The 14,375-nt window shown below is 37.7% G+C and overlaps 1 protein-coding gene across 1 annotated transcript in view; it reads right to left on the bottom strand.

Annotated features, from left to right (window-relative positions):
- The window catches only part of LOC134527454 (nuclear pore complex protein Nup155), a 293,963-nt gene that overhangs the window by 38,348 nt on the left and 241,240 nt on the right, over nt 1-14,375 (bottom strand). Inside the window, exons 21-22 of the mRNA XM_063360147.1 lie at nt 8,817-8,909; nt 7,672-7,903 (exon numbers count right to left, since the gene is read on the bottom strand). Coding sequence (XP_063216217.1) covers nt 7,672-7,903; nt 8,817-8,909 — 325 coding nt within the window. The remainder of the gene's footprint in view (nt 1-7,671; nt 7,904-8,816; nt 8,910-14,375) is intronic.

Below are 14,375 nucleotides of genomic sequence, written 5' to 3'. Positions count from 1 at the left end.
CTTGACAAGCATTAATGCATCATCATAAAAAGTATAGACTTTGATGGAATCAGAATAATAGTATGTAAATGGGCATCCTGCGCCAGGCGTCAGGCGGTGGAGCCGGGAGCCGAACCACCATCTTAAATTCTGACGTCACGTTGGCCATCATGGATGGATGTGACCTTGACCTTTGACCTTCAAATTAGCCAAAATTTGCCCAAAATTCTTCAACATTTCAATTTTTTTGGGGAAAAATCCGCCAAAAAATCTCAATAATTACACATTTCGAAAAACCTCAAAAGTCTTTTTGGCTTAGAAACCACAAAAATTCCTAAAAACGGCTTAAGCATCTATGTCTACAGCCTCCGATAAGTAATTTTTAGGAATAAGGATAACATGACCACCATTTTGGATTATGACGTCACCGTTGCAATTTCCGTTACGCCTGCCATCTTTAACTTTTTTTTATTTATTATCCAATTTTAATGAAATAAAAATTTAAAAAACACAGTTGCAAATATAGTTACGGCCACCATCTTGGATTCTATAAATGTTGCATGTTTTGTTACACCTGCCATCTTGAATGAGTACGATGTCAGCATTATACGTTTCGTTACGACCGCCATATTTATTTGATTCTAGATGGTTGCACTTTACGTTACGGCCGCCATCTTGAAAAACTGTAATTTTTATGCTAGAAAATCTGAAAAAATTTCAAAAATTATAAAAAATGTATTAATCAAATTTAAATAAAATATTTAAAAACGCACTAAGGCCTTGAAGTCCTCGGTTTGAACCTAGAAAGAGCAAAAAAAAAACAGATCCTTCCTCCACAGAAGCCACCTACATACAGACCTACCACCACAAATACCAAGGTATATATCATCAGCTGGTATGACATCATGTCCGCCATCTTGTCTTCATCCGCTGGAGACAGTCATCTTGTTTTCGTCTGTTAGAGTGTGCTGGTGACATGTTAGTATAATTTTCTGTTCACCATACCTTTAACCTCGACTGTTGGCATTAAACTTTGACATTTACCTTGACCTTGAACTTTGACCTTGAAATTTGACCTTAACCGTGATCTTTGATTTTGACCTTGACGACCATCATGGATCCGACATTTCATGTTCAGTACATGATACTAGGAGCTACCACCTGCTAGTGGTCATTGCCACCATCTTGTTTTCGTCTGCTGGAGGACACCATCTTGTATGTGTACTCATCTTACTATCATTACCATCATTCTAGTTTTATTCTAACCCGCTACAGTGCAGTAATCATTTATTATTACTGAGATGCCCGCCATCTTGAAATTTGTGCGCCATCTGGATATCATGTAATTATTTAGCTAGAAATGTGGGAAAAATTCCAAAAGTCACAGAAAAAATCAATTATTAATTTAAAAATTGAATCAATGGATTCCTGTCTATTCTTTACCAGTGACAGTTATAACTAAATATTAAATGTATTTAAGATTCTGTTTTCCATTACCTTTTGAGCGGAGTTTAAAAATCATTCACACTATGAAAATTAACTCAAGTCAATATACCTGACCAACGAATTAAATACAGTGCCGATTAGCCTAACATGAAAGTCTAGTTTTTTGATACTTAGACTAACCTTTAAAATTACCATGGACAAAGCCATCCATATATATAGACCAAGCGTCTTCGGACCGCAGGACCGGGTCATGAACAATGTCAGTCATATAGTCCATGAACACAGTACATACAAGAAAACGGAATGTAAACACAGTACACACAGGAAAATGGAATTTACACACAGTACACACGAGAAAACAGAATGTAAACACAGGAAACCGGAAAGTACACACAGCACACGCAGGAAAACGGAATGTACACACAGGAAAATGGAATGCACACACAGGAAAAAGGAATGTACACACAGGAAAACGGAATGTACACACAGGACACACGGGAAAAAACGGAATGATCACATATACAGTAGTGGAAACACATGCTTAGTTGGAAATCAGAATCCAAGAAATAAAACATACTGTTTTTAAAATATAAATAATTCATTTATTTTTCAATAGTACACACATGACAGTTAAACAAATGATTATTGTATGTAGCCAGCTTTCCACAGTTCCTTAAGTATGGACGATACTTCCTCGAAATGCGAGTAGTTTCCTCTACGAACAGATGCCACCAACAGTATTAGCCGGTAAACCAATATGTTTGGATCTTTCCATGATGTATAATCAATCTCTTCTGCCACCATCTTCCTTGCATGTTTATAATAAACATTATTATCTCTGGTGTCTTCCGTTTTATCGTCAACCACAAGGTCACTTTCGTCATCAAACCAGTGATTATCACAAGCTTGATAAAGATAATTTATTTTATGATGTCGTTTCTATCGTTTTGGTCTCAAGCCACCATCACATTCTTCGATCTTGCCTGCTTTAGCTGCTTCAGCACAGTCTTCGATCACGCCACCAGCTTCAGAGTCACTGCAGCAATCACCGTAGAAGGCATCATCTTCACCCAGATTATCGTTGATGTCAAAGTGTCTTCATCGCCTTCATGCTTCCTTTTAAGGAGTCCATCATTTTTACAAAGTATGGTGGATCTACTGAATATCGGCTTGAATGTATTCTCACTTTTCACAGTGTTGTTACTTCCATTAGTTTCAGTCTTCACGAAGCCATCAGCATTCTTCAATTTATGTTCTTCGTCACGATCGGGTGAGCTAATACCATCACGCTCAGGACAAGGAAAATTATTGTCGTAATGCAGATCACTCTTCTTTAGTCTAGTGGATCCATCGATGTGCTCTATGACGTAAGTAGACTTGGCTTTACATGTTCTACCATGTCTTTTTAAGCTGTCAATTCGTGTTAACAACCTGATACACCAATTACAGCTTAATATTTTGCGTAGTGGGTTTTTAACACAATCTTTCTTCTCATGCCGTTTAGCATTTTTTCTCAAGGTAAACACCTTGCTACAGTATCTACAGTAATGTCGTTTTGATACAGCTACAGACATCGAAGGCTCCAAAAGGTTCCGATTGCTCCAACAGCCTTATGTTTCAACAGCGCCAATGATATTTGGCTAGAATGCTACGAGTCTAAGAGACTTTGAGGCCACAAGGCTACGAGTCTAAAAGGATCTAGCTGGTTACGAGGTATACATGGCTGCGAGACTGCATGGCTAAAAGACTGCGTGGCTACGAAACTACATGTCCATGAAGCTACAAGGATACAAGTCTACTCGGCTCCAAATGACTGCAAGACGACATGGCTACAAGACCACTTGGATACAAAGCTTCAATTCTACGAGTCTACAAGACTCCACCAAATACCTTTGATTGTATAAAGCTCCAACTACTCCAGCAGCATTATGTTATAAGATTACATGACTACTTATTTACGTAGCTACAAGTCTACGAGGCTACTTGGCTAGGTAGCTACAATTCTACGAGGTCCCAAGTCATCATGACTACGCGACTACGAGCCATGAAGCTTCTAGAACACAAGTTTACATGACTGCGAGGATCAAGGACTACAAGTCTGCATGAGTACTTGACTACGAAGCTACACGTCTACAAGGCTCCAATTGCCGCATCTGTCTTCGACGGAATTTTCTCTTTTGCTCCAACTGCTCCAACAGCATTATGTTATAAGATTACAAGGCTACGTACTTGCTTACGTAGCTTCAAGTCTACGAGGCTCCAATGCATCATGACTACGAGAGTACGAGCCATGAGGTTACGAGACTGCGATTGCGAGTCTTCAAGGTTATGTGATCGCGAGGCTATAGGACTACGAAGCTTCCAGATCACATGGTTACGAGACTGCATGGCTAAAAGACCGTGTGGCTATGAAACTACATGGCTAACTGACTACAATAGCACCATTCAGTGGTGAGAGTTAATTTATCTCATGCAAAATAACCTGTTTAAAGTAGTGTCAATTATTGTCAACAGATGACACCACATGTTGTTTACAGGTAAATATTATTTATTTCTTTTATGCGGGATGTGAGATGCTCACTAACGATCGTAATAGAAGGATGGCTTCGCTAGACTCCAAGGAGAAGGAAGTTTGATCTTCCAGTCAGTGTTTCACAGATTTCTCAGAGCATATTATTATTTGACTGAGTAATGATATTTTTTTTTTAATTCCACCTGATAAAAATATTGCAAGTGTTGATTTAGTAGCAGAAATTATTGAATTTAATGTAACACCAAATAAAATGTCATGACTCATTAGGTAAAAAAAAAATCCTTCATGCAGAGAGCGGTTTCTCAGAATAGACAGAAGCACTTGAAGAAACCACAGGAATGATCGCAAGCACACGGATAAAACCATCAAAATATTGACAAGAATAATCAGGAGCACATGGAAAAAACCATCAAAATATTGACAAGAATAATCAGGAGCACACGGAGAAAACCATCATAATATTGGCCAGAATAATCAGGAGCACACGGAGAAAACCATCATAATATTGGCAAGAATAATCAGGAGCACACGGAGAAAACCGCCACACATTTTCTTTAATAATAAATAATAAATGATTACTGCACTGTAGCGGGTTAGAATAAAACTGGCATGACCGTAATGATAGTAAGACGAGTACACATAAAAGATGGTGTCCTCCAGCAGACGAAAACAAGATGGTGGCAATGACCACTAGCAGGTGGTAGCTCCTGGTAGCATGTACTGAACATAAAATGTCGGATCCATGATGGTCGTCAAGGTCAAGGTCAAAGTCAAAGATCAAGTTCAAGTTCAAATTTCAAGGTAATGGTCAAATTTTAAGGCCATGGTCAAAGTTCAAGGTCAATGTCAAAGTTCAATGCCAACAGTCAATGTTAAAGGTATGGTGAACAGAAAATTATACTAACATGTCACCAGCACACTCTAGGAGATGAAAACAAGCGGATGAATACAAGATGGCGGACATTTCATACTAGATGACGATATATACCTTGGTATTGGTGGTGGCAGGTCAGTATGTAGGTAGCTTCTGTGGAGGAAGGATCTGATTTTTTTTTGCTCTTACCAGGTTCGAACCGAAGACTTCAAGGCCTTAGTGAGTTTTTAAATATTATTTTATTTAAATATGATTAATACATTTTTTATAATTTTTTTAATTTTTTCAGATTTTCTAGCATAAAAATTACAGTACGTAACGTAAAGTGCAACCATTTAGAATAAAAAAAATGGTGGTCGTAACGAAACGTATAATAGTGACATCGTACTCATTCAAGATGGCGGGCGTAACAAAACATGCAACAATGATAGAATCCAAGATGGTGGCCGTAACTATACAGTAAACTCTCGATTATCCGGGCCTGGATTATCCGGTTTTCGGGTTATCCGTGCTTGATTTTTTTATGAAGTTGTAAAAAAAATGGCGGGGTGTAGCTACGCCGCGACTGTGCTGCACTTTTTTTTTTTTTTTTACTGCTGACCCTTCAGACCCTCGTTCCCCTGCCACCTTCACCCGTCAATTTGTCACACTTTAAACCAAAAAGGAATGCCTTGACTGCTGCTTCCGGCTCAACTCCCCCCCCTCCCCCCTCCCTTTTCATTTTCTTTTCAAGCGTTATTTTCAAAGCGCCCCGCCACGCTAAAAAAAAAAAGATCCCTCTACCTCTTTTACCTTCCCACACTCCTGACGGCTGGAAGAGGCATTTTTTACGCAGTTATTTACATCAGTTCTCCCAGGCACATTTGTTTTTGTAATCATGTCTGGTAAAAGGAAACGTAAAGTGCTGACAATAGCAGAGAAGTTAGAAGTTGTGGACAGGTTAAGAAAAGGAGAAACTGCCGCGAAATTAGCACAGGAATATGAAATTGTAATCCAAACCGTGCGAGACATTAATAAAAGTAAAGAAAAACTTTTGCAGTTTGCTAGTAGATCAGACAGTGTGGCAGGGCCTTCTAAATGTAAAAGCATGAAAACATCTACCCACGCATACGCACGCAACGAGGTCTCACACACGCACAAAAGGAACAAGGCTCTCGTACACACGTACACACACGAGGGGGGAGAGGGTGGTTTAGGAATTTCCCCTCTACCGACCGAAGCAGCCAAAAAAAAAAAAACTAACACAATGGGAGGGGGAGGGCTTCTTGAAAACGCCGAGCGAGAGAGAGAGACAGAGAGAGAAAGGGAGTATGTTGTTCGCCACCAGACACCCCTTCCTCACCCAAAAACCCCCACCCAACAACAGCCATCATTCTTTCTGGACAGCTAGGTGCGAGTCATGGTCCACAGCCCCGGCGCCAGCATAGCCACGGCCCTCTCTCGCTTTGCAGCCTTTATTTACTGCATGAACCTTTTTCCCCTTCCAACTAACGGTATTTTTCCTTGTTTGAAGATGCCATTTAAATCACTCTTTCTTACGAAAGAGCCAACAAGGAAGCACTCGTAATAACCAGATTAGTTTAGGATTACTATTTACGTCGTTAAACTGAGGGTGCATTTCAAAACTCTCGTAACTTCGAAAGTCTCGTAGTATCCCATACACGTAGTTATGACTGTAAAGTGCATCCTAATTTTAATAGGCGGAATTAACAAGAAACAATATCTTGCCGCGCGAGGTAGAAAAATAAAATGCAATAGCTGGAAGGGGTGAAAAAGGTGTATAATATTGTGCTGTGGTTCAGACACTTATTTTGTAGTGCCCCGGATAATAGGTCGTTAAAAGGGTGGAGGGAGATGCTGAGTTGGGACTGCCGCCGCTCTCCCTCCTGTAGCAATAAAGGGGACAGGAGAAGGATGGCGGCAACACAGTGCCATTATTGTTTACGGTCCAATAAGCTGGGACACGGTATACAAAGCCGTTGCTTGTACTCATAGAATTCTACTGGAGACACTCTTTTGCCAGTAAATACACCATTTTTAAGTGGTGAAACGGATTATCCGGTTTTTTTTATGGGCATTCAATTATCCGGGCATCGGAAGGTCCCAATTAACACGGATAATCGAGAGTTTACTGTATTTGCAACGGTGTTTTTAGATTTTTTATTAAAATTTTATAAATTTAATTTTTTTATAAATTTTAATTTTAATTTCATTAAAATCTGATAATAAATAAAAAAAAGTTAAGATGGCGGGCGTAACGGAAATTGAAACGGTGACTTCATATTAAAAAATGGCGGTAATGTTATCCTTATTCCTTAAAATTGTTTATCCGAGGCTGTAGACATGGTTGCTTAAGCAGTTTTTAGGAATTTTTGTGGTTTCTAAGGCAATAAGACTTTTGAGGTCTTTCGAAATCCTAATTTTCGTATTGTGGAATTATTGAGATTTTTTTGCGGATTTTTTTTTTTACAAAAAAATGGAAATTTTGACGAAATTTGGGAAAAATTTTGACTAAATTTTGGCTAATTTGAAGGTCAAAGGTCAAGGTCACACCCATCCAAGATGGCCGCCGTGACGTCAGAATCCAAGATAGTGGTTCAGCTCCCGGCTCCACCGCCTGGCGCCTGGCGCAGGATGTCCATTTACATACTACTCAGAATCAAAATAAAAGAATAAAATCCCAAATATGAGAATCAATACTGGAATTGGCATATTTTGGGAAACAACCCCACACTAATTAAGACCATTTTTTTTTAATACGAATGTATGAAATACAGATATAAAATAACTTAATATACAAAAAAAATTACTTCAGATTATAATAACATAGAAAACATACCTACTGGGAAGCATACAGGAGCATTTGCATAGTCTTTGCCTAAAGACTTAACCTTGGTCAAAACACTGGTCATCTTGTCATCAGGCGAGGCATGACCACACCTCTGCAACTCCTGATCGATGATATTCTGCCAAATATTCTCCACCAACATCGAGTCAGTATAGCCAGCACAGTAAATTATTGCGAGTTTTGCCTCCCACAGGTCGAATGGCTCTGCGAACTCATCCCATAGCTGCACAAAGGAAGGAATTTCTGTTTTAACTATAAGGACTCATTCATTACACTTTCAATTTATAACAATTACTTTAAATTCAACTTGATGTGAGACATATACCTGAACAAAAAGCAGTAATATTTGTCTAAATTAACAGATTGAGGTTGGCAACTCTCCTGGCAATATCTAATTTTCAGGGGCTGGTTGCAAAATGTAGGCTACAGCAATGTGGTACATGGGCACTACTAGTCTACCCTAACAGATCAAAAAATATTGTTGATGGCGTGGCCCAAAACTGACCAGTTTTCATCCCAATTATTTTTGACACAGCAGAGAACTGAAACTTCCAAGTATTACAGTTTCAAGAAGATAATCACAATATGTAGCATGAAAAATGAGTGCAACAAAGTTATTTTTCAGCTTATCTCCTTCGAATTTTCAATGTTTTTAACTACATTTTATGATTTTACCCAAAAATAGTTGTTAATGTGAAAGTGTTGCTATCCCTAGGTATTGCTGAAATAAGTGTTGAGTGCAATAACATGGACATGTATAGTTGTACTGGCCTCTACTGCATAGCTGAGTTTGTTGTACCATCTGCCAGAAGCTGGTTGAATAACGTGTATTCTGGAAATCAACATGGCTATGAGTGGTCTTGTATGTAAATTGCTCAAAATTTTTGTAAGAAATTATAGATCGCACTGTAGCATTTTCCTAAGGCATGCAAGAACTAAAGTTCAAGGACTAAGGAATCAAGAAAATGCATTTAGGTCATAATTGAGTTTTATGTCAATTCAGCAAAAAAGATATCTAAAATATTTTGATGAAAATAGTAAATTAATAAAATTGAAACCAAAAATTTGTGCAATATTTATTATATGCTAAATAAAAGTTAAATTGAATTAAAATATAAAGTATGCAAAGTACATACCTGAGTAACACCCATAAGGCAAGAATTTAATTTCTCTATAGCTTCTTCTGCTAAATGATGATGACCCCTTAGGTTCATCACTCCGTGCAAAACCTGAAAGAGAACATACTAGTTACCACAAGCAAACCCACTGCAATGTCCTTCACACAGTTTCAATCAATCACTTAGGCCAGAATGTAGCTAGACTAATGTAATTGTATGTTGCAAAAAGATATCAGAACAATCTGTGTGTTAAAACATTGTAGCTTCACCTGTTTCCTGATTGGTTGATTTTCTTTGAGGCACATGCCTACTGTCTAGACACAAATAACCGATCACTATTCAGCACCAGTTCAGGAACACAAGGTCTCATAGTGTTCCTAGTTCAGTGCATGGCTACTTCACTGAATTCCACAAGTCTGTCAACCACACAGAATGTAATATAACCATGAAAATCTCCAAGAAAAGGAAGAAAATTGTGTAAAGAATATAGGGAGCTTATTTCGGCCTCAGATGACCGTACTGAAACCTTATTAATACAAAATTACTTAATACAGTAAAACCCTCTTAAGAAAATATTGGAAAAACCAAACAAAATGTGCTTATTAAGCAGGAAAACTTATTAAAAGGTTAAATAAAAAAAGTTTAGATTTTCATGTGTTAAAATGGTTATAATAAAAAAAATCAACGGCAATAAATTAACAGTTTGTTCACAGCTTATTTCTTGTGAAAAAATTCAGTGATGGTTTTTTGTTTTCAGTTTTTTTCACACAAATTGGAGGTGAACTTTTGTGGCTCCCACAAGTTCCTCATGACTGACTCAGAAACATCAGGTGTTCCTCCTAAAAAGAGATTAAAATTATCCAAGAACTGCATGGCTTCCCGACATGTTGGAAGGGGCTTGCATTCATCTGCAGCAGATTCATCCTCTTCTTCTTCTTCTTCTTCTTCTTCTTCTTCTTCTTCTTCTTCTTCTTCTTCTTCTTCATCGACTGACTGGATTTCAGCACAAAGTTCGTCCAGATCTTGCTCGCCGCAGGGTGGTAAAAAATCATCTGCTGTAAAAATTCATTGAAACTGGTGGTGATGGCAAGTTTGTCCTGAAGTCTTGACCATATGTCATCATCATCATTTCATTATCACCACCTACATCCTGCTCATATGATGTTGATTCAGTTGTGAACCCAGCCTTCTTAAAACAATTGGCAATTGTTTCTGTGGTCACTAAGTGCCATGCCATGGCCAGCATTGAGGTGGCATCCAGTAGAGACAACTTGTACATTTGCTGGCTGGTTTCAAGCCTTTGTAGCAACCTCAAAACAAGACTCCTTCGGAATTTCTGTTTTAAGACCTTTATGATGCCATGGTCCATTGGTTGCAATACAGCTGTAGTGTTTGCAGGAAGAAACTCTACTTGCACATTTTTCAAATGTTCCACATCCTTTGGATGAGCAGAGCAATGGTCAATGAACAGAAGAATCTTCCTGTTTTTCACTGCCATTCGCCTGACAAGGCAAATAAAAAACTCACGAAATCTCTCACCAGTCATCCATACAGCATTGTTTTTGCGGTAAGTGCATGGAAGGGTCTTGACATTTCTAAAACATCTGGGTTGTTTTGCTTTGCCCACAACAAGAAGTGGCAACTTTTCAGTACCATCCATGTTTGTGCCAACAAAAACAGTAATTTGCTCCTTATTTACCTTAGCACCACTGCAATTCTCTCCTTTGAAAGTGTAGGTACGGTCAGGGAGCATATTATAGACTAAGCTACATTCATCTACAGTGAAGATATCCTGTGGTTTATATTTCGACAGTAACCCTGGAAGAATTGTGCTTGTCCAGGCTTCAACTTCCTCCATGTTGACACTCTTGGATTCCCCACTTACTTTTTTGTAGACAAGCCCACAGCGTTTCTTGAACCTGTCTATCCAGCCATTGGACTGAGTGAACTCTACATTTAGTTTCAGTGCACTTTCTTTCTTAATATTGGGCCATCAACGGGAATGTTAAGGGCACGTTTTTGTCGAAACCATTCCATTAGTACACTCTCAACTTTTTCATATTTCGCAGTTTTGATTTTTTTTTCTGCTTACCTGCTCAGTGGCACATTACTGAAGAATGGTCGTTTTACTGTAAAAAACTGTATTTAACGTTGATACTGGAATACCAATCTGAGCTGCAATTTGAGTGCATGGAACATTGGGGTTACTCTAGATTTTGTGCATTATGTCAAATTTTTGCTCCAAGGAAAGGGGCTTTCGTATGATTTTCGGCTTTGACGTGGACGGGTTTGACATAATTTGTTTTGTAAGAGTGCCACAAAAATTTAAAAATTACGCAAAAACACGCGAAAATTCGCAAAACATAGTTATGCCAAACAATCGAAATAGATCTGAAATAACCATAAAACTTATTTTTTCCCTCAAATTAATTGCAAAAGATAATTCTGCGTAAAAACAGACAACGCTTCGAAAAATAACCTCACTTTTTTTCTCTCTCCAAAATAACTGTTTCAAACTGTTTTGATGTTACAATTAGTTGCAAACAATTTAAGTCTTTTATACATCTATATACATATTTTACGTGCTAGAAATTAAATTTTGGTAGTTTGGAAACTATAATTTATGGTTTAGACTTATCTTTTTATAGCTTTTAACATATTAAAAAGTTTTACGAAGCCGTTAGAACGGCAGTATTTCGTACGCAAGTTAAGTTGGTGCCACAACCAAAATGGCAGAGGCTAATGTTTGAAATGAAATCTCAACACCTACATCTTAATATTTACGGGCTAACGTACGATCAAACCTGGTTCCTTGCAGAAATTTTTAGAGAAATAGAGGTATTTACTCATTTAAACTCCGTAACAGTTACTAACTTAATTGGTGGGAAATTAGTTAGGTACATACAAGGCCCGCGAATAACAAAACTAACTATGTTTACAGTGGTTCGCCAAATGTAATACATATGTATTTAATTTTGTTTTTACTGAAATGTAAAATACATAACAAATTCTAACTTGTTTTTAAATTTGTATGTGTGTAGTGGTATAGCAAAATTTAAACGCTACGTTAAAAACCGTTTAAGAAATAAATGATGGCACTTATGTGCACTACATGCAATGACAATAGTACAACTTAACCTTGGCGACGGTAAATGTGCATTCAGGGAAGTGTTGGGGAAAGATTTTTTTTTAGAAAAATTGAAGCATTGTGTGTTCTTTAGTGCTTATCAAGCGGGAAAATCAAAAAACCTAAAAACGTATTAAAAGAGTTATGTTAAGGTAAAGTGTATGAGAAAATTTTGGTTCTTTATTATCCTGGCGTTTTAGGCGGGAAAACGTGTTAAGCCGTGACGTCTTAAACGGGTTTTACTGTAATAATCTCCCATTTCATGTAGTAGTAATTTTAGTCCCAGCCTTCAAAATAGAGGTTATAAAGTTCAGAAGTTTGTTTCTAACAAAAAAAAAGTTCAAATAAAATATGTAATTTTAATTGAGCCATAGTAATCATAGAAATAAAAGGTAGCTAGTATTAACTTGTTTATTGCAGAAACAAAATAGATATTTGCATGTTTAATAATATCAATACCAACAAACATTGAACCAAAATTGTAAGACATCATACACCAAGATAAGAAAATTCTGTATAAAAAATTACTCTTTACTCTCGCGCTAGAGGTGTGGATATCAACTTTTTAATTTTGTTAAAATAAAATTGAGTGTGTATGAATAATTGTAACCATGCCTTCTATAATGTATGTCTGTGAGACCTAGACAAATTTACGTCTGTAGAAACTTTAAATTAACCAGATTTCCAAAAATGTTCTCATTATGGCTAAATACCTTAAATGATAGAAAGCGTAATGAACTCACATTACAGGTAGGGATGGATGGTTGATTCTTTGATGACACGATTCCATGTATTCTAAATTAGGTAGGAAATGCCAATATTTTTGAAGAGAACCCACGTGTTTAAATTTTTTTGTTCTTTGCAGTGGTGCATAAGGTTTTCTTTTCGTACACAGGATATTCTCACAAAATAAATAAAAGGTTATCATAAAAATTAATAAAGTTGCTGTTTTGATTTATTATTTCTCCATTTTCCCCGATATTTAAACAAATTTGTGGATTCGTAAGAAAATCAAACAATTCAGTTAAATAATACAACCAATTTTATGTTGGTCTGTAACAACACAGAAACCTAAATGTATAAAATAGTTTTATTTCATAAATAAAACAATATAACTTTTCTTCCCACTTGTAAACACTATTTCTTTAATTATAACATTGAAAAGCAACCATGGTTTCATGATATGGTTTGTAATTTCAGTCTATTGTATACTTGCATTTGAACCCCGAGCTGATCATGAGATATATTTTTTTACTGTATACTTAGTATAAAATTCACAATAAATTTAATAATTATGCAAGCCGTTGCTGTCACTGAAAATTAACGATAAACATAGTAGGGAGAGCGTAGGGGTACTGGGACCGATGTAAACATTGAAATGTAAACACAGCGCCAGTACCCCCATGGGCGCCGCCGTCTTGTCACGTGGGGGCCGCCATTGTTGTTGACATTGGTTACCAGGGCGCGCCACCGTCGCCGCCACTGGGCGCCGCCATTGTTGTTGACATTGGTTACCAGGGCGCGCCGGTAGGCCGCCATCTTAGTTCAGCCTTTAGTTACCGGAGCGCGCCACCGTCGCTCCGAAGGCGGGAATTGTATACAAAAAAACCTGGGCACTGGGTGGATTCGATCCCGGGGACGCACCAACGTCGTGGTTACGAGGCGTGCGCCTTGACTACTAGACCACGGGACCTGATGAAGTATGGGGAATTAAATAACGAACATATGCTTTAAAGAAGCTATGCCTAAAAGAAGCTATGTCTTTAAAAGCAAAACCCCCACCCCACAACCGCCATTACGCCAAACCGCCATATTTTAAAAAAGTATGCCTATAGACCCCACCACTCCACAACCGCCATATTAAAATATGCTTAACCCGCCATGTTGTATTCGAAAATAAATAAAATACCGCTATGCCTATAGACCCCCACCACTCCACAACCGCCATATTGTTTAAAAAAATATGCAAGAAACCCCCGCCATACTAGATATGCCTAAACCGCTATGCTTAAAATACCTGCCATATTGTATGCTTAAACCGCCATGTTTAAATGTCAAAAGCCCCGCCACTCCACAACCGCCGCCATGTTGTATGCTTAAAACAATTGACGCCATGATGTATGCTTAAAGCAAACCCCCCCACCATTATACTTAACTGCCATGTCTTAAAAAAATATGTCTATAAACCCCCCACCACTCCACAACCGTCATATCTAAATATGCTTAACCCGCCATGTTGCATTCGAAAATAAACGTCTACAACCCCCCACTCCGAGTATGCTTAATCGCCATATCTAAATTTCAAAAAGAAATAAAATATCACTATGTTTAAATTAAAAAAAAATACAATCATACTAGCTATGCCTAAACGGGTAACTTTCGAAAATAACCACCATGTTTAAAAGCCCCGCAATACCAGCTATGACTAAAACAAACATAACCTCAAAATC

This window comes from Bacillus rossius, chromosome 1 (assembly GCF_032445375.1).
Source record: "Bacillus rossius redtenbacheri isolate Brsri chromosome 1, Brsri_v3, whole genome shotgun sequence".
Classification (NCBI taxonomy): Eukaryota; Metazoa; Arthropoda; class Insecta; order Phasmatodea; family Bacillidae; genus Bacillus; species Bacillus rossius.
Note: the sequence above shows the minus strand (reverse complement) of the source record. Positions and strands in the feature narration are given on the sequence as shown.